We start from the raw sequence: 21439 nt of genomic DNA on the forward strand, positions 1-21439 counted from the left end.
GTATAATAACAAACTACTTTAAACTTCAAAAACAGTAGTAAGGGCCTCATGGAAAAAGAGAAAAGTGAAAAACTGGTAGGGAGAAAGGCAAACAAGAAAGCTCAACAAACTGTCCACATGCAACTTTAATTCCTATTTCTATTTCTCCAGTTAATAAGTAAGGCAGGGGATGGAGAGGCAGAGAGAAAAACAATTTAAATGTGATAGCTTAAAACTGGTGTTTTATTCATACAAACAAGCTGCACAATGCAATATTACCTGTATATCAAGCTGGGAAACCTTCTCCTTGCTTTCATTTAACTGACTATTTAATTCACTGATGCTGGATTCTAGGGAAAGGACACGGTCTTGTGCAGCTCTAAGATGTGCCTTCTGCTCCTGCACCTGGTCATGCAAATTCTCCTGGGCTTGTTTATGGCTTTCTGACTGATTCTTCAGCTTCTCTGTTAGCTGAGTTACCTATCATACAAGCAAGGCTCTAATTATGAAGGTCACAAATGATATAACAAGAATGAAGAAGAAACCCAAATGTAAGCACCATAAGAATGTTAAAATACTCTAGGATAAATTATCTCAACTTTTTTTTTCCAAGAAAAATTATTCACATTTTTCCAAAAATAAGTAAATATAACCTCTCAGAATCATAACAACATCAGATTCAGAGATTCTTACCATTTTTAAAACCAACTCTACTGAACTATAATTTAAATACAATTTATGCAATTCAATGATACAGTTTGAGGGGAGTTGATCAATACATGCATTCATTTAACCATCACCACAAACAAGCAAGAAAACCTTATGACCACCCCCAAAGGCGTCTTCATGCACTCAATACCCTCCACTCATCTCTGGCCCCAGACAATCACTGAGCTAACTATTGAGAGTTCTTTATATATTCTGGATGTTTCTCAATTGTCAGATATATGTTCTACACCTGTTTTCTCCCAGTCTGTGTCTTAGCTTTCATTTTTGTAATGGTGCCTTTTGAAGAGCATCTGTTTTTAATTTAGGTGAAATCCAACTCATCTGATGTTTCTTTGGGGTACTCTGGTTGAAATTCATGAGTTTCTTCAATCTGTGCTTTCATTTATTTAATCAACTTTATAATTTTTCAGTCATTATTTCTATAAACATTTTTCTTTGACACAAATTATACACACACACACACATGTATACACCATACGCACACAAACATACCTATATCCTAGACTACATGTTGCTATCCTACAGGTCACTAAGGCGCTCTTCATTTTTTACCCCAGTTTTTCTGTCTCTCTGGGCTTCACTGTGGACAGTTTCAATTACCTTGTCTTAATGGTCACTGATATTGTTTTTTCCACTTAATATATTCATTCAGTGAAATTTTCATTTTAGGTATTTTTTAACCTCTAAAAAGTTCTATTTTTTTGTTTCCACTTCTATTTGTTTTTTCTTTATATCCATATATTTTAAAAGCCGTGTTAAAGTACTTATCTGATGACTCTATCCTCTATTTCAGGTTTTATTTCCATTGAATCACTTTTCTCTTACTTATAGTTCGTATGTTTTCCACTTTGTGTTATCCAGTAATTTTTTTATATTTGTTATGACAAGTCTGAAATTTGTTGTCTTCTTTCAAAGAATATTGAATTTTGCTCCAGTAGGAAATTAATATACTTGTGGTTCAGCTGGATTGAAATTTTCAGGCTCATTCCCATGCTTATGTACACTAGCTTTTAATCTAGGGCTAATTCGGCTTTAATTCTAAAGTGTGACATGACTGGCGTTTCTACTGAATACCCCCAAGTGTCCTTCTTCTCTGACTGGTTAAGACCTGAATGTTTCCAAGCTCTCTGCTGCTGCTGCTGTCGCTTCAGTCGTGTCCGACTCTGTGCGACCCCACAGACGACAGCCCACCAGGCTCCCCCATTCCTGGGATTCTCCAGGCAAGAACACTGGAGTGGGTTGCCATTTCCTTCTCCAATGCATGAAAGTGAAAAGCGAAAGTGAAGTCGCTCAGTCGTGTCCAACTCTTGGCGACCCCATGAACTGCAGCCTTCCAGTCTCCTCCATCCATGAGATTTTCCAGGCAAGAGTACTGGAGTGGGGTGCCATTGCCTTCTCCGAAGCTCTCTGAGTTCTGATCATTTTTAAGTTGCAGCTCCTAACAACTGTTCATTGTCTGGCCCCACGGAATCTCTCCTTAAGAGTATAAAGCTTAGCATTCAGCTAAAGTTTCAAGCAAATCCCTACAGAGATTTCTGGACCTTTATCTCTACATTGTTCCTTCCTCTCTGACATTCTGTCTGCAAATTTGAGTTCAGTCTCCCTGAATTTCAAATCTCTTATGCTTTAGTTCAGTGAGACCACTGTGCTTTCCTTGGATTCCCTCACCCTGCACCAGTATGAAAACTGTCTCCAGGTCAAAATTTGGAATAGTCAAAAGGCCCACTTCACTTGCTTCTCTTCTCTCAGGGATGAAAACGCTGTGCATTTGTTGTGCAATGTCTGAAAACTAGTTTTACACAGTTTTTTCCACTTTTCCAGTTGTTTATAGTGGGAGGACTAAAGAGGTATCAGTTACTCCAACATGGCCAGAAGCAGAAGTACATTATTTATTCTTTCTTCAAAATTGTGTACACTTTTCTGATCATGTTTGTATAATAAGCAATGTTAATTTGTATGCAACTTTCAACCAAAAACTAAACTGGTAACTAAGGCTAACTTTGAAACCTGGAGGAAAAAACTTGTGTTATATTCTAATACTCAAATTAGAAAACTGAAATGACTTATTCTTTAATACTTTCTCATTTAGATAATTACAATTCCCTTATTGGACAATTCTTTCCAAAAAGTGACTATTTGGTAAGTGACTATTCTTTACAGCCTGAAAATGTATTAAGCTAAATTTTATAAGCTTCATTTAAACTAACATGCAGATATTAGAATAAGGCAACTAGTTACCAAAATTATTATTAGCTATATATTCCAAAAACATACATCATTAAAATATAGGTAACCACTAAGCCTAGATATTAACCAGTAACACAGTAACAACTAACACTTGATTAGTAGTTCAGTTTATATTCTGTTACTCACCTTTTTCCAAAACATCACAAAATGCCATGAGATAACATATTATTAATAACTTTTCAATATGAGCTAACTATACTTTTCAAAGGAGCCAACAAAGTGAAATGATTTGCTCGTGGTCACACAGGTAATAAATTACATCCTGGGACATGAACTGAGAATTCTCTCATCAAATCATGCTAACTTAGTTTCACTACAATAGCAACCCACCTCTGAGGTAAAAGAAGTATTTGTCAGAAATACAAAATAAATTTAAAAGTACTAAAAATAATAGAAGAATTATTTAGAGAAACCACTTAGTAAGATTTAGAGATAAAAGTAAATTTTAGAAACAGAATACACTTGACAAGCTTACTTGTTCTTGTAATGTATGGTTTTTTTCTTGTAATTGGTTAAGAACAGCAGTCTCTCCCTCACCAGCCTGAATTTTTGCATAAAGATCTTCTCTCTCCTTTTCTAGTAAAGAAATATTTTCTTTGCTCTTCTGTAATAAGGCTTCAAGGTTCTGGATCTTCTGGTCCTTATCACCAATTTGACGTAGTACTTGTTCCAAATCATTCTGTAAAGAATTAAAAACTACTGCCTTAAGGATAGAGAACTTAAAACTTATTCCTCAAACAAAATGACTGATAATAAATTTTAAGACTCAAACTCTCAGTGTTACATTTTTTTCTTTTTTTACTAATCATTACATTTTAACATGGCAAACTTACATAACTAGAACTAAACTACTATATTTAACAATAAAACCTACATTACTGATAATAAACTAAAATTTAATAACCAATAAAAACCTTCTTACTACACATTTTTACTCTAATACTCTGGCTTCACCATCTACTACAATTCTTGTTTAATCCATTTTGAGACACATGGGACTCCTCATTATTCCTGATTATTCCTAATCACACCAAGCACACTTTCACCTTGGAACCTTTGCACTAATCATCTCTTCTACCTGGCACACTTCCCCCAGAAGTCAAATGGCTCATTCCCTCTTCTTCAAATGTTTGCTCAAATGCCACCTTCTCAATCATACCTACCATGATCATTACATTTTAAATTGCAGCCTTTCCCAATATTCCCTCTGGAGAAGGAAATGGCAACCCACTCCAGTATTCTTGCCTGGAGAATCCCATGGGCAGAGGAGCCTGGCGGGTTATAGACCATGGGGTCACAAGAGTCAGACACGACTTAGTGACTGAATCAACCAACCAACCAATACTCCCTCTAGTAAACAGTTTTTCTTTCCATAGCACTTATCTTATAACACACTAAATAATTCACTTGTTTTTCATGTTTATCTGCCTCTACCTTGTCACAAGAATGCAGACTCCAAGGAGGTGAAGATTTTGGTCTGTTTTATCATCAATGTATCCAAGACACACGTATTCTAAGATATTTACAGCGTGAACAGAAAAATAAGTCATTGAATTTTAATGCATATACACTCATGAAGGCTCATTTCAACACCCAATTGGACTCTTCTATAGCTACATTAAGGGATCCCTCTTTTTGACTTTACCAAGGGCCTCCATGTTGTACCTACAGTAGCCCACCACACCCAGAACAACACTCATTCATGTTGAGAGCTATCTGAGTCACAGCCTTTGCCTCTGCCTTAATCATTCCAAGAGAGCCAAACGAGAGCCAGAGAGCCTCTACTCAGAAAAGGCCCTAATGAACCCTTCTGCAAACTTCACAGCAGCCCACACTACCTTGCTGAGACAGAGCCAGCAGCCAGATGGTACCCTCAACAATGTGTGCCAGCCAACAGTAAAACAGGTGAGATCAGTCACTCTCAAACACGCTTCTCATCCTCGAAGTTTCAATCACAAAACAATGAAAAGCAATCTCATCTCTGCTCTCATCATCTGTTCCTGCCACTAAGACCCCTCTCTGCACAATCCACTAATCTTCTGGAACCACAGCTCTAGGCCTAAGCTTTTTCTAGAACTAACTCTATTTCCAAACTGAAATTTGGTTCCCCCTGTACAGGTGCCAATTCCCTATCAGCCCTCTCTGATATGTAAGGACTGTTCTACTGGGCAAGCAGAAGAGGTTGACTTTTTCTAGATTTTTTTTTTCCTCACTGCCATTAATCTCTCCCTCAAATAAAAATTTTAAGCTGCTCTGGGAATTATGTATTCATTTTCTATGTCTATGCTGTGTTGCCATCATCTAAAAATCCCTACCTCATTCACTGAAGACTTGAGACCTGATTTAGTCTTTTTCTCAATCCCAGTTTCTGCCAATTTCCTGGGAAATACAAAATACATAGAGAATTAAGAATACAGCTTCAACATTCACAGCATCTTAATTCCTGGACCTTTACTCATTCTACTCCAAAACCCATATGCAGGATCTTCTCAATCACCTGAAATTGTTCTAGATAAAAATATGTCAACTCTCCTCCTCTGTGAGCACAACTTCCTGTCTTCCAATTTCATGACCTCATTTTTGCTCTTCAAAGAGACATTAACCTCAATTTTCTTCTAGCTTATTTAGTATATACAGTTTTTCTTCCTGAACCTCACATATGGATATGAACTACCTTAACTATTCTTTCATCTACATTCTCCATTTCCTTTTACCCACAAATTGCCAAAACAGCCACCCCAAAAAAGCCCAATCCTTAGATCAGTGTTGCAATCTGCTTTCTTCATGCCTACATTTCTGAGTAGTATTAGAGCAAAATCACAAAGCTATACAGATTGATGCCACCACAGATTTCTAGACTCCAACCTCTATTACATACTCAGAATCATTTTTTCACTCCTGTCACTGAGTGGAATTTTCATCCTCAATATACCCCTGAACATCAACTTAAAAGTTTAATCTCTAATAATCTCAGCCTACCTGAAGTTCAACTATTACCATTCCAACTTTATCCAAGGAGGGGAGGGGTTATCTTCAGGAATGGTCTACCATGATTTTTCTTCACCTTACCTATGAAATTGCATATATAATATAATGGAATAATATATAATGCCAAAACGTGGTCCACTGGAGGGGGGATGGCAAACCACTCCAGTATTCTTGCCATGATAACCCCATGAACTGTATAAAAAAGCAAAAAGATATGACACCAAAAGATGAGTCTCCCTGGTCAGAAGGTGTCAAATATGCTCCTGGGGAAGAGCAGAAGACAAGCAGCTGGGCCAAAGCAGACATGATGCTCAGCTGCAGAGGTGTCTGGTGATGAAAGTAAAATGTGATGCTGCAAAGAACAGTATTGCATAGGAAACTGGAATGTTAGGTCCATGAATCAAGGTAAATCGGACATGGACAAGGAGATGGGGAGATGGCAATAGAGCAAACATCAAAATCTTAGGAGTAAGTGAACTAAAATGGATGGGAATGGGCAGATTTAATTCAGATGACCATTATTATCTACTACTGTGGGCAAGAGTCCCATAGAAGAAATAGGGTAGTGTAGAAGAGTCGGACATGACTGAGCGACTTCACTTTCATTTTTCACTTTCATGCACTGGAGAAGGAAATGGCAACCCACTCTAGTATTCTTGCCTGGAGAATCCCAGGGACAGAGGAACCTGTTGGGTACCGTCTATGGGGTCACACAGAGTCGGACACGACTGACGTGACTTAGCAGTAGCAGTAGCAGTAGCAGTAGCAGCAGCAGTAGCAGCAGCAGCAGCAGCAGCAGCAGCAGCAGCAGCAAAGGTCCATTAATGGACTGGAACTTGGCAGATCAGAGTTGACAATGAGAAAGAAAAATATATAGAGAGAAAGAGACCAGTATTCCCTGGGTTACGTGGAACGCCAATGAAGCCCTAGAACAGGGCTTGTGCCACTCATGAAGGCACAGGGCGCCCTCTTAGGGAGGTCTTGAAAGCCCGGGCAGGAAAGTGAGCTCGACAGGCTTCCACGCTCCAGAGAACTAGCCAGAGAGAAAGACAGACACGGGGACCCAGGTTCTGGTGGAACAAGGGTGCTTTAATCATGTTTGTGTGAGTATATATACAGTTCTACAAAGACTCAAAAAAATAAAGAACAAAAACCAGATGTATATCAACCGTTGCCAAGGTAACAACAAGGAACAACAATCGTCATAAGGCCAGAAGGCAATCCATATCGTGAGTAAGGGGGTCGTGACTAAAGTTTTCCCTTAGGGTAACAGGTTACTGAAGGAAATCCATGCATGCGTTCCATCCCATGACCTCAGTCCTGGGAACAGCATGCCGCTCTACTCTTTCCTGTCTACCAGGAACTGGTAAGGACAGAGGGTTCATGAGAAACAGAAAACAACATACAGGAATTCTAAAGTTAAACGCTCCCCAACAGGGTAGCCCTCATAATCAACAGAGCCTGAAATGCAATGCTTGGATGAAAACTCAAAAACAACAGAATGATCTCAGTTCATTTCCAAGGCAAATAATTCAACATCACAGTAATCTAGGTCTATGCCCCAACCACTGATGCCAAAGAAGCTGATCAGGTCTATGAAAACCTACAAGACAGCCTAGAACTACCACCAAAAGATGATGTCCTATTCATCATAGGGGACTGGAATGCAAAAGTAGAAATCAAGAGATACCTGGAGTAACAGGCAAGTTTGGCTTGGAGTACAAAATGAAGCAGGGCAAAGGCTAACAGAATTCTGCCAAGAGAATGCACTGGTGATACCAAATACCCTTTTTCAACAACACAAGAGATGAGTCTACGCATGGACATCACCAGATGGTCAATACCAAAATCAGACTGATTATATTCTTTGCTGCTGAAGATGAAGAAGCTCTATATAGTCAGCAAAAACAAGACCTGGAGCTGACTGTGGCTCAGATCATGAACTTCTTCTAGCAAAATTCAGTCTTAAACTAAAGAAAGCAGAGAAAACTACTAGGCACTAGGCCAGTCAGGGAAATCATCCCAAAGAAAAAGAAATGCAAGAAGTAAAGTGGTAGTCTGAGGAAGCTTTACAAATAGCTGAGGAAAGAAGAGAAGCGAAAAGCAAGTGAGAAAGGGAAAAGTATATCCAAATGAATGCAGAGTTCCAGAGAAAAGCAAGGAGAGACAAGGTGCCCTTCTTCAGTAAACAATGCTAAGAAATAGAGGAAAACAACAGAAGGCCAAAGACTACAGATCTCTTCAAGAAAACTGGAGATATCAAAGCGACATTGCATGCAAAGATGGGTACCATAAAGGACAGAAACAGTAAAAACCAACAGAAGCAGAAGAGATTAAGAACAGATGGCAAGAATACACAGAAGAACTGTACAAAGAAGATTTAATGACCTGGATAACCAAGATGGTGCAAGAACTCACCTAGAGCCTGGAGTGTGAAGTCAAATGGGCCTTGGAAAGCACTACTGCCAATAAAGCTAGTGGAGGTGATGAAATGCTAGTAGGGCCATTTAAAATCCTAAAAGATGATATTATTAAAGTGTTGCACTCAATATGTCAACAAATTTGGAAAACCCAGCAGTGGCCACAGGAATGGAAAAGGTCAATCTTCATCCTGATTCTCAAGTAGGGCAGTACTAAAAATGTTAAAAATACCAGGCAATTGTGCTCACTTGCCATGCTAGTAAAATTATGCTCAAAATCCTTCAAGCTAGGCTTCAGCAGTATGTAAACCAAGAACTTCCACATGTACAAGCTGGGTTCAGAAAAGGCAGAGGAATCAGAAATCAAACTGCCAACATTTGCTGGATCATAGAGAAAGCAAAGGATTTCCAAAAAAATACCATCTACTTCTGTTTCATTGACTATGCTATAAAGCCTGTGACTGTATGGATTATAACAAACTGTGGAAAACTCTTAAAGAGATGGGAATACCAGACCATCTTGCCTGTCTCCTGAGAAACCTGTATGTGGGTCAAGAAGCAAAAGGGGAAAAGGTGGAAGCAGTGACAAATTTCCTCTTGTTGGGCTCTAAAAGTACTGTGGAGGTTGACTGCAGCCATAAAATTAAGAAGCTTCTTGGAAGGAGAGCTGTGACAAACCTAGACAGCATATTAAAAAGCAAAGACATCAGTTTGCCAATAAAGGTCTGCATAATCAGGGCACAGTCTTTCCAGTAGTCATGTATGGATGTGAGAGTTAGACCATGAAGAAGACAGAGTGCCAAAGAATTGATGTTTTCGAAGTATGGTGCTGGAGAACACTCTTGAGAAGCCCTTGGACACCAAGGAGATCAAACCAGTCAATCCTAAAGGAAATCAATCCTGAATACTATTTGGAAAGACTGATGCTGAAGCTCCAATACTTTGGCCACCTGATGTGGACAGCCGACTCACTGGAAAAGACTCTACTGCTGGTTAAGATTGGAGGGAGAAGGAGAAGAGGGAGACAGAGGATGGATGGATGGCATCACCGATTCAACAGACATGAACTTGGGCAGTTTCTGGGAGATGACAAGGGACAGAGAGGCCCGGCATGCTGAAATCCAATGGGTCGCAAAGAGTCGGACACAACTTGGCAACTGAACAACAACATAAATAAAACAGATAACCAACAAGAACCTACTTATAGCACAGGCAACTATACTCAACATTATGCAATAATCTATAAAGGGAAAGACCTTGATAAACCATATGTGTACATATATATAAACTATATGTGAAATCTATTATATGTTATAGATTTTATATATATATGTATCTGTGTGTATATATACAGAGAGAGGGAGAGAGGAGAGAAGTGAATCACTTTGCTGTACATGTGAAACTAACACTAAGTCAATTACACTCAATAAATAAATGAGTAAAACACACACACATGGGCTTCCCAGATAGCTCAGCAGGTAAAGAATCCACCTGCAATGCAGGAGACCCCAGTTCCATTCCTGGGTTGGGAAGATCCCCTGGAGGGCATGACAACCCACTCCAGTATTCTTGCCTGGAGAATCCCCCATGGACAGAGGAGCCTGGTGGGCTACAGTCATGGGGTTACAAAGAGTTGAACACAACTGAGTGCCCAAGCACAGCACATATACATGCAGAGCACATATATATACACACACATATATATACACACACATATATATACACACACATATATACACCTTTCCTCAGTCTTCCCAGGATATCCTTCAGAGGCTAAGTGTGAATTTACCACCACCCACGGTTATCGGTGACATCACAATGTGTGAATGCCTTATTCCTTCAGTCACCTTCCATTCTCCAGTATCCTCAACTACCCCCAGTCTACTAGCCCCTTTGTCCTAGACTATAAACATATAAGTATCTCTGGTTTTTAAGGAAGAAACACTTCCTAGATGAAGTTCCACTCCAGTTTCTGCCCAGTCTTTATGTAATTCACATTTAAATTTCCTTCCTTCTTTTTACAAATTTCTCTTTATCAGCGTCACCAATGACCTCATGTTGCCAAATCCAAAGGATTCCCAGTCTTCATCTTGTATGACCTCCCTTCTGCGAGCCAGCCAAGCCAAAATCCCTAGAATCCTCTTTGGTTTCTCCGTTGGTGCCCCGTATCAGTCTATCAGTAAATCTGTCAGCCTCACCTTTAAAAGTATATCTAGAATCTGACTAATTTTCACTACTTACACTCTGTTCCAAGCCACACCATTTCTTAATTTTTAAAGTAGTCTCTTAGCTCATTTATTTGTTCCACTCATGTGTCCCTATGGTCTACTCTCAATACAGTAGTCAGAGTAATCCTGTGAAATTAGAAGTATCATCATGCTATTCCACTGCTCAGAACCCTCCAGTGACTCCTCATCTCACTCATAATAAAATCCTTAAAATTACCAATGAAGCTCAGCATGTTCTGATCCTTTAAGATCTCTACGACTGTGCCCCCTTTATCTCGCTCATCGCTCACACCACTCTACTCACTGGCTTCCTGATGTGCCTAAGAACGACTCCTGCCTCAGGGTCTTTTAAAGCATTGATGCTCTTCTCTCAGATATCCGCATGGCTCACACCCTCCCTTCCTTTAGATATTTCATCTTTCACAGAGGCCTTCCCTAGCAACCCTATCTAACCGTGCAGTCCACCTCCAGCTCCCCAGATATCTCCTACTCCGTATCCCTTTTTTCCATACCACTTACCCTTATCTCCATACCACTTACCACATCTAACACACTATATATTTTGCCTATTTACCTTGGTTACTGTTTGTCTTCCTCACTAAGCTCCACAAGAACAGACATTTTTGTCTGTTTTCTCTGCCACCATATGCACAAAATCACTTCCATGGTTAAGAGGAGACATTAATATATATTTGTTGACTGAATGAATGAAAGAACAAATAAATGAATAGAATATTTGGATCTCTATCCACTCGACTCCTTGCCACTATCCAAAGACAGACAAGAAAGACAGGCATATTACCTCCTGCCTCCTTTCAACTCCAGCATTATCTTGCGTATCGTTACATTGCCATTTCCCAGAAAGCAGGTACTGTGTCTGACTCTGCACTCTAATTTTAGCACTTACCACCGTGCCTGACACATAGCACTCCATAATATTCAAGGAATTAATGAAGACTACAGAATAAATCAATGTCAAATTCACTTCAGACATTTGGGTACCATCTTCCTCTCTCCATATCAAAACAAAAATTTAACTTATTTTAATTTTTTGAGCTATACTATAGAATCTGTACAAATTTAACTCAATCACTTACATTCCTATAACTACAGTTCTAATGAATTGTATGTTCATATGATAGTGCTGAAACAGGGAAAGACATGGCCAATAAATAGTAAGTTCCATCACAGGAAATACAGAATGTTATATTTTACTGAATTAATTAAACTAAGAAATTTGTCATTTTTTAATTTTTCAGAGAAGTCATTTTTAATAAATAATAATGTATTATGCATAAATAACAATCTAAATAATATCTTAAATTTAGTGTCAATTTCTTTAAAAGAATTTTAATAAATTTTAATTTTATATAAAATTTAATAATATATTTATAGTAAATTTTTTATATTTAGAGAATTTTTTCAACATAGCAATCAAAGGAAAAGGATTTTCCAACTATCCAGATACTAAAAATCATCAAAACTCTATATAATCAAGTGCTTTGCATTATCCAGCTTCACCACAACAAAAGAATAATGACTTGGTTCATCTTTGTTTAAAAGGCTAAAAATTCAAATACTGTTTACCTGAGCTTCTCGAAGTTTTGCCGTAGTGCTTTGTTGAAGAGCTTGTTGTTCTTGATGCTGTTGCTTTGTTTTATCTAACTGATGCTGCAATTCTGTGGAATTGGTTACTTTTTCCTTCAACTTAAAAAAAAATTGTAGACTGTCAATTAAAATTTTAAGGGCATAATGCTGTCATATAAACATCTGGTATTACTTCAAATCTCACAATTCTCAAGTTTGAATAGAAAATTAAATTATAACTTTAAAAGCAGTATCTCATTACTTACAGAATTTTAACCTCAAAATTTAAGAAACTGTTCCTTAAGAATAGATTCTTTTTTTTTTTAAGAATAGATTCTCATCCTGAAAAAAATAAAATTCCTTCTCCAGGTTGGCATTTAGTTTATTATTGTTTTCATATGCTAACATGATCAAGAAATTATATACAAATTTTTGTAATAATCTAAATAACAGTATCAGTATCTGTTTTACTTTTTTTCATAATCATGCTGCTGCTGCTACTGCTGCTAAGTCACCTCAGTTGTGTATGACTCTGTGCAGCCCCACAGACGGCAGCCCAACAGGCTCCCCCATCCCTAGGATTCTCCAGGCAAGAACACTGGAGTGGGTTGCCATTTCCTTCTCCAATGCATGAAAGTGAAAAGTGAAAGTGAAGTCGGTCAGTTGTGTCCGACTCTTAGCGACCCCATGGACTGCAGCCTACCATGCTCCTCTGTCCATGGGATTTTCATCATAATTGTCACTTACTAGGAAACAACAGCAAAATCTACACATTAATATTTGGGTCTAGAAGAAAATCTTTTGATGCAGCTATAGATTTTAACTCTCAGTGTTTATTCAATTCTAATAAAAGACACGGTTTAATGATACCTTTTACTTGAACCAAATAATAGTTACCATTTTTGGCAACCACAGATTAAAATTAGGATAGCATTCAATGTTATGCTTAGTTTTTAAAAGAGAAAATCCTTAAGTACAAACTCAGTTTATGTGTACCAACTATCTGTCAATAATGCTATCAGCAGCTGTTCATTTTTCAGTTTCATTAGGAAATGGTCCTTCCTGGGTAGAAAGACTCCTCTTGAGCAGCCTGACAGGTTCCCCCCAAGGATTTAACCTGCCTAAAGCCGAAGATAGCCTTCTTTGTACATTTTTGTTGAGAACTTTAGGGAATACAATCACGACAAAAATGACTTAATGTAGTTAATAATAGGATATTTTTACTGGAGATGTTTTAACTTTATCAAACAAAAAAAAAATTCAATTAAAGTTCATGACCATAAAAAGGTTAAGCACAACAACATTTAAGATCCCTGGTAACTCAGAGGGTAAAGCGTCTGCCTGCAAAGCAGGAGACCTGGGTTCGATCCCTGGGTCAGGAAGATCCCCTGGAGAAGGAAATGGCAACCCACTCCAGTACTCTTGCCCGGAAAATCCCATGGACAGAGAAGCCTGGTAGACTACAGTCCATGGGATCACAAAAAGTCGGACAGGACTGAGCGACTTCACTCACTTCAAATCTATCAATAAAGGTACTAAGAAACTCATCTGAAACGTGAGCTTACCTCTTCTTCTAAACGAGAAAGTTTGAGTTGTAGATCAGCCACTTGTTGTTCTTTATCCATCAACTTTTCACTTGAAAGCTGTCTCTGTTCCTTCAGCCTTCCATGAGCTTCTCCTAGTTGGCGCTCTGTCTCCAGAAGTTTGCTATGTAACTTCAGAAAAGGGAAAAAAGTACATATATGTGTATAAACACGTTGATCATCATTATTACTACCACCTACTTTCCAAACAATGTTTTATTTTTCACCAATATAAATATATTAATTTTCATGATACTTTAGAGGAACCTAATCACATAAATTATGATGACTCACATAAAACTAATCATATCAAAGGTTTCAGATTTTTTACACTTTTAAAAACCATACACACACACACACACACACACAGTGAACCTAAGGCTCTTATTTAAAGATAACTCTTGCAATCACTTGAGGAGCTTGAAACAAAACTTAAGACACTTGAGACACACTCAGACCTATTCCACTAGTATTTTAAAACTCCAAAATGATTCTTGTTGCTTTTCCATAGTCATGAACCACCACAATTGACTTCTTACATTTGGGTACTGAATAGAGCACACAGCATTCTCAAGTCCTCAAACTGGCACACAATCTCTAAATAAAACAGAGGAATGAACATTTATTAAAATATTAGGTGATTTCACTAACTTTAAAATTGCCACCTAGCTAAAACTAAAGAAGAAACTTGTCTGGGGGCTAAGAGCTGTCACTTTCTTGGATTCCTTATTTTCTCTAATTTTACCAGAAAGAATAGCTGGTTTCTCTTATGGGATTGGCAGGTGGGGTAGGTCCAGTTTAAAAAAAAAAAAAGGTTTGTATTAATTTTAGAAGAATTACTGCACAAGTGCTAGGCGTGCAGAACAAAAAAGAGTACCACGGAGATAAGGAAGCAAGACATTTGGCAAGGCTTACCCTGTAAGCGTACACCCCAGCTTCATAACACATCAAGTCAAACTGCAGCATGTGCCTCAGTAACGCTGAAGATTAATAACAAGCATTCTATACAACTGTTTTCAATCAAACCTGTTCATGTTGTATCTGAAAATATTAAAATCTATAGCCTTTATGTCAAATATATTTATATGCTTTATACTTTCATATTTCTCCATAAAAAATTCATAGCTGCCAAAGAAAAAATTAAGTTCTATCAGAAAAGTGGACACCCACTATTTTCCTATGCTATGAAACAACATGTGGCTGTCAAAACATATTCTATACTCAATAAAGAAAACTAAAGTTTCAGGTCCACCCAGGGACGCCAAAAAAATAGAAAACTGAAGTGAATTTCTAAAGTGAAACATACATTCCATTCCTATTTTAGTTATAAAACAGGAATCAGTAGCAGTCATTTATTATATTCTTATCCTTAGGCTGACATTTTCTTCTTTCTCTGTCTCCTTAAAATGCAGTGAATTAGCACTGTAATAACTACCCAAACCCTCTCCTTCTCACTACAAGAAGTAGGTCCAATCCCCATAAGTGATCTCTTATGTGTGATCTCTCCCCTACGTCGAGTTTCTAACTTGCTGGATAAGAATTTTCCAATGTCATTATTAACACAGAGATAATGAGACTTCTCCCCTAAATTCAGCTTTGGTACATTTGAGCTGAAGCCCAGAAATCTATGTTTCCTAACAAAAGAATTAGAGAGTATTGAGTTTCAGGAAAGTTTAGGAATCATTTGCCAAAAAGCAACACTTTAAAAAAGCAGCGGTTTTCAATCTCAACTACACAGTACAGTAACAGGGAAAACCAATACCCGGGCCTATCCCAGAGATGATCATTTAACTGAGCCAAGGGTGATGCTTTGATAATTTCTTAAATTTCCCCAAGTGATTTTGATGTGCAGAGTGAAGCGCCAAATTAAAGACAACTGCTGCTCTGAAGTGAAGATTTACTAAAGTGGTGAAAAAAAGAGATACTGTATATTATAATTAACAGTCATCCACTGCTTTACAATCTCTGATCGATCCCTGATCTTTAATAAAGAAATGAGTCACAAATCAAAGCTGCACAAGAGTGGAAGCAGGCCCAAATCCCTTAACCAATAATGCCTAAACCATTTTAGAGCTAACATGTTACAGAGAAGAATAAGCTTAGAGTAAAAATAGCACACGTTGGAATCGTTAATAGAATGGTCTATCCTACAGTTACATTTTGAGATATACATATATGTATATGTTTCTTAGAGAACAGATGTATATGTTCTCTAAGAAATTCAGTTTTGTAAACTCATATAAATAATTCTTCACTCATTATTCTCGTAAAGTTTACCAAGTGCCAGGCCTCATTTTAAAAGGTTCACAAATACTAACTTAATCCTTATAATAATCCTGTGAAGACAATTCTATTCTTATTCTTATTTGACAGATGAGCAAACTAAGGTACAATAAATAACTTGCCCAAGCTCACACAGTTTGTAGACCACAGAACTAGAACTGAGAGAGCCAGTTCTTAAATCCACACTCATAAACCACTGTGCTATTTGAGATGGCATATTCAATTAAAGGTGAAGTTGGATATACGGGTGGGCAAGTGGGAGACACAAACTGCTGGGTGTCACACAGGCTTAGGGTATTTCACAGTAACTGTTAATGAAAAGGAACCTTTAAAAATTGTATAAAAATTTTTTAAATTAAAAAAAGTGAACTGATTATGTCCAATCTTTTAATTATGTAACATTATCTGTACTATTGGCTATTTTAAAAGTGCTCAAGATACAAATATAGAGAATATGGGGTCCTTTGTTTTTAAGTCCTTTGTTGACAACTGCCAGCTATCTATTTTTGTCCGCACTGAAAGGGGAGCTGAGGATGCAGAGGAGAGCAAAACAGAGCCAGTTCATCCCTACACTCTTTTAAGGACAATGCAAGAAGGCTTAAAGTGAGGTTCATTCCCATTCTTCCAACAAATATTTACTAAAAACTCTAAGCATAGAGACAGATGGAGTATAGAATAAACAAATTTCTCAAATTAAGGAGCTAACTGTACAAAGGGAATGGTATACGATATGCAAGTAAAAAATTATACAATAAAAAGTATTATTAAAAAGCAGCTTGCTAAAATAAAGGGTCCAGAATAAGTGGAAAACCTCTGACCCACCAAGGAAGCCCCAAATGGAAAACAATCTATTTAAATAGAGAGGTCCTGTGTGCATGCACGCTCAGTCCGACTCTTCACGACCCCATGGACTGCAGTCCGCCAGGCTCCTCTCTCCATGGGATTTCCCAGGCAAGAAGACTAGGGTGGGTTGCCACTGCCTTCTCTATGAGACCTTCCCAGTCCAAGGATTGAACCTGCATTTTCTGCATCTCCTACATTGGCAGGTGGCTTCTTTACCACTGCACCACCTGAGAAATCTTTTAGAGAGGTCCAGAAAGGCTTTATTGAAGAAACAATGCTTAAGCAAGTCTTGTGAAAAGCTGAAATAAAGAACACTCTAAGGAAAAAACATGGGCAAAGGACCTACGGCAGGAAAGCTCTCTGTTGAAGTGCTGGTGTGCTTGAGGAACTAACAGGAGACCAGCATGGCTTCACTTGGTAGAAGATGAGCCTGAAGACACAGTGTGGACCATACTACACGCATATGCTTACATGACCAAGACGACATCTGGATTCAAAATCTAACCAAAACCACTCGAGGTGGTTAAGAGAAATAAAGTTACATCCTGCATACTTTAAAACAATGTCTCTGGCTTCTGGGTGGAGAATGGGCTATGGGCTTCCCTGGTAGCTCAGCTGGTAAAGAATCCACCTATAATGCAGGAGACTCCAGTTGGATTCCTCAGTCAGGAAGATCCGCTGGAGAAGGGAACTCTAGTATTCTGGCCTGGAGAATTCCATGGACTGTATAGTCCATAGGGTCACCAACAGTCGGACACGACTGAGCAACTCACTTCCAGTTTTCACCTTTTCTATATGGAGAATAGACAAAGAAGGTCCTCTGGAAGAAAGAAACTTATAAAAAGGCTAATACAGTAGACCAGGTGAGCAATGGCAGCAGCTGAGATTAGGGTAGTAGCAGTATAGATGAAGAGATTTGAGTCAGGCTTTGAGCTCCCCAGCGGCTCAGACGGTAAAGCATCTGTCTACAATGAGGGAGACCTGGGTTTGATCCCTGGATCGGGAAGATTCCCTGGAAAAGGAAATGGCAACCCACTCCAGTACTCTTGCCTAGAAAATCCCATGGACGGAGGAGCTTAGTGCAGGGACTGTCCATGGGGTCACAAAGAGTCCGGCACAACTGAGCAACTTCACTTTCTTTCACTTCTTCCTTTTGAAGGCAGGGACTTCCCTGGTGGCTCAGAGGGTAAAGAATCCACCTGCAATGAAGGAGACCTGAGTTCAATCCCTGGGTTAGGAAGATCCCCTTAAGAAGGGAATGACTACCGACTCCAGTATTCTGCCCTGGAGAATTCCTTGGATTTTATAGTCCATGGGGTCATAAAGAATTGGACATGACTGAGCAACTTTCACTTTCACTCTGAAGGTAGAATCCAGACAGCATACTGAAGGGAAGAAGATAAATCCTATCCCTTCAAGGTCTTCAGCATGACCTCTTTATTTTGTACAGAAATGTAACAAAGTCCTCAAAATAGTCCACTACTATCCACCATATCCTCAGAGCAAATGTCTGTTCACTGGTTCTTATAACACAGCCCTGCCTCTAGTCTGGGACTTCCCAGGCGGTGCTGGTGGTAAAGAACCCGCCTGCCAATGCAGGAGATGTAAGAGATGTGGGTTCAGCCCCTGGGTGGGAAGATCCCCTGGAGGAGGAAATGGCACCCACTCCAGTATTCTTGCCTGGAGAAGCCCATGGACAGAGGAGCCTGCCGGGCTATGGTCCATGGGCTCTCCCAGAGTCGGGCACAAATGGAGCAGCTTAGCGCACACACCTCTAGTTTATTTTTCTTCCTGGAAGACCCTCCTGCCTTCCAACTGCTACTTGTCAAAACCTATCCAATATTCACAATTTCAAGCACCACCTCTTTCTCACAACAAGCTTTTCTTGCTCACATTAACAGTTAAACAATTATACCATATTAAGTACTATAGGGGAAAGAAAGCAGGAGAAGAACTCTTCCTAATTCCCATTGTACATGGAATCATTTTAATTTTCACATTCACTGCAATAGGATAGTACTTGCCTTATACTTCAATGAGATTTACAAAATCATTTAAGGTAGGTCTGATTTCCTTTTCCGTCTTTGTATCTTCTAATAAACAAGGTATTGTATCTTTTAGAAACCATAAATGCCCAATCTGTATATTTGAACTGAAAGGCAAATATCTAAGTCATATTTAATTTATTCATCGATATCCCCAAGCCTCTGTTTCCTTCTATTATGAATGCCTGCATTTATTCATTTACTTACTTACTCATTAAACATCTGTTGATAAGCAATATGTCAGGTAGCTGGGATAAAAAATAAATAAAACATGGTCTTTGCACCCAAACAGTTTGAGAGTCTAGTGAAGATACCTGTTAAGATAATATGCTACACTATGACAAGTAAAGTAATCGAGATATGTAGATGTTTAAGCCATCTCTGCAGTGGGGTGGTGGTGAGCAGTGGCAATATGTAGAAAAAGATTTCTGAAAACATGACAAGTGAAGTAGTATTTATCAAGGAGAAGAGAAACAGGAAAAGTATCTCAGGCTAAGAAGACAAGATTAATGCCACAGAAGCAAATATCACTGCCTTTTAAGTAAAAATCATTGAAAATTTTCAAAAAAGTGGCTGAGGACTTTAATCTCCCTCAAATATCCATTTGCCTACTAATTTTTAATGGTACCTGTAAGAAATAATCAGAATACAAAATTCATAAATTAATAGCAAAGTCAAAACTTCCATTAAATTTCATCTGATAGAGATTTTTTATATAAAAAAGTAAGAATAGTTGTTAGAACTAATTTCTTTTAAAATATCTAATTTTTATATTATTGGCTTAACAGTGAGTATATTCTGATAATTAGTAACAAGACAAAAAGACAAAAATTTTTTAATTTTTAATTTCATGATCAACAATATGAATTATTACAACAACATACCTGCTGAGTACCTACCATGTGACAGGTACCATCTTAAGCAATTTGTTTGTATTAACCAATAAACAAGGCGCAACAATACTATATGATAGATACTATCGTTTTAGGGGAAACTGAAATGAGATCTGACTCAATATGACAGGATGTAAAAATTGAGATAATTTTTTAAATGACAATTTTTAAATGAACTATATTATGATCAAACACAAGAAGAAACCATAGGAGGAAGTACAGTAAATAAAAGTAACAGCTCTTACTTGATTGATTTCACTTTGCAGTTGTAACCCATGCTGATCCTTTTCTTCTCTCTGTTGTTGTAGCTGTTTAAACTCTGCCTTAAGATGCTGGTACTTGGTCTCCACTTCTGATAATTCTTCTTTGAGCTTTTGAGTAGCCTCTCCCTTTTCACCTAGTTCTGCCTGTATTCTCTGCAGTGAGGTTTCAGATGCAGATAACCTTGACTGAAGCTGTTGACAATCCAGGTCTTTTTGATGAAGGCTTGCTTGTATATTCTTTTTACTCAAACATTCTTCATTATGTTTCTCTTCTAACTGAGTATAGTCCATTTCTTTCTTCTGCAACTTTTCAGTCAAGTTCTGAAATATCAATTTAACATTTTTTTTCCTTTCCTAATATTTTTAATTGTTCCAATTATTCAATCTTCAGAGCAATAGCATTCCCTACTAAATGTTTTAGTCAATAGTATAATATCAAAACAGTGAAAATATTTTAAACAAGAATAATTAAATTGCTATATACTAACTTATGGTCTTACTATTGGTCCACTTCACTAAGCTCTACTAATATAATTTAAGAGTTACCAACAAAATTTTGGCACAAAATGAAAACACTAAAACCTACTAACTAGATTCTTTAGGGTATGTAACATATTTATTATCTCCCATTTGAGTTAAAAACTAAAACTATCCCTCTGCTATTAAAAATTATTTTAAATAACAGTATGGCAATTCTGATTTTTGGCTTTGCAATTTCATAGCTGGTAACAGCTTTAGCATAACAATACCATTTACTGCTCTAGTATTCTTAATTCTACTGATCTCTCATTTTTGCTCTTCTTGATGAACACCATTCTTAAGATGCACAAGTTCAAGACTTATTCAAATTTCTTTCCAGGTGTGTAAAAAACAGTGATCTAAAAAACATCACTTACTTACCTACCTTATATTTTGTTATTTTACTCAATACTATCAAGTACAAAATATACCTCCCATCAAAGATCTGGGTCAGTCAGCCTAATCAAATGTCAAAGGCTAGTCAAAGTGGAGTTTTTAGAATTAAAATATTGAGTATTTTTAGCTAAGATATTTACACATGAGGCATGGATCAGAATTCTGACTCAATTCTATAAGAAAGACAACCAGGATAAGAAGCCCCTAAAAACGCCTGATGAGTCAGAGTCATTTGTGAACACTTATTATACTCACTTTTTATATGCAGAAGGGGATAATACAGAAATAGTAGAGGACAGGCAAAGCCTCTGGCCTTTAAAAACACACATTTAAAAAAACATTTTCTAAAAAAGTCGAAACATAATGCACAAGCACAGATTAGTTACAAAAGCTGCATTAAATTTCTTGAGTGCACAATTTTTTTAAAAAATCAAGA

The 21439-nt window shown here is 37.8% G+C and overlaps 1 protein-coding gene across 1 annotated transcript in view; it reads right to left on the reverse strand.

Annotated features, from left to right (window-relative positions):
• The window catches only part of EEA1 (early endosome antigen 1), a 129878-nt gene that overhangs the window by 31774 nt on the left and 76665 nt on the right, over window positions 1–21439 (reverse strand). The window contains exons 11-15 of the mRNA XM_069584181.1: window positions 20071–20409; window positions 13744–13893; window positions 12179–12298; window positions 3431–3634; window positions 259–459 (exon numbers count right to left, since the gene is read on the reverse strand). Coding sequence (XP_069440282.1) covers window positions 259–459; window positions 3431–3634; window positions 12179–12298; window positions 13744–13893; window positions 20071–20409 — 1014 coding nt within the window. The remainder of the gene's footprint in view (window positions 1–258; window positions 460–3430; window positions 3635–12178; window positions 12299–13743; window positions 13894–20070; window positions 20410–21439) is intronic.

Source organism: Ovis canadensis, chromosome 3, assembly GCF_042477335.2.
Source record: "Ovis canadensis isolate MfBH-ARS-UI-01 breed Bighorn chromosome 3, ARS-UI_OviCan_v2, whole genome shotgun sequence".
NCBI classification, from domain to species: domain Eukaryota; kingdom Metazoa; phylum Chordata; class Mammalia; order Artiodactyla; family Bovidae; genus Ovis; species Ovis canadensis.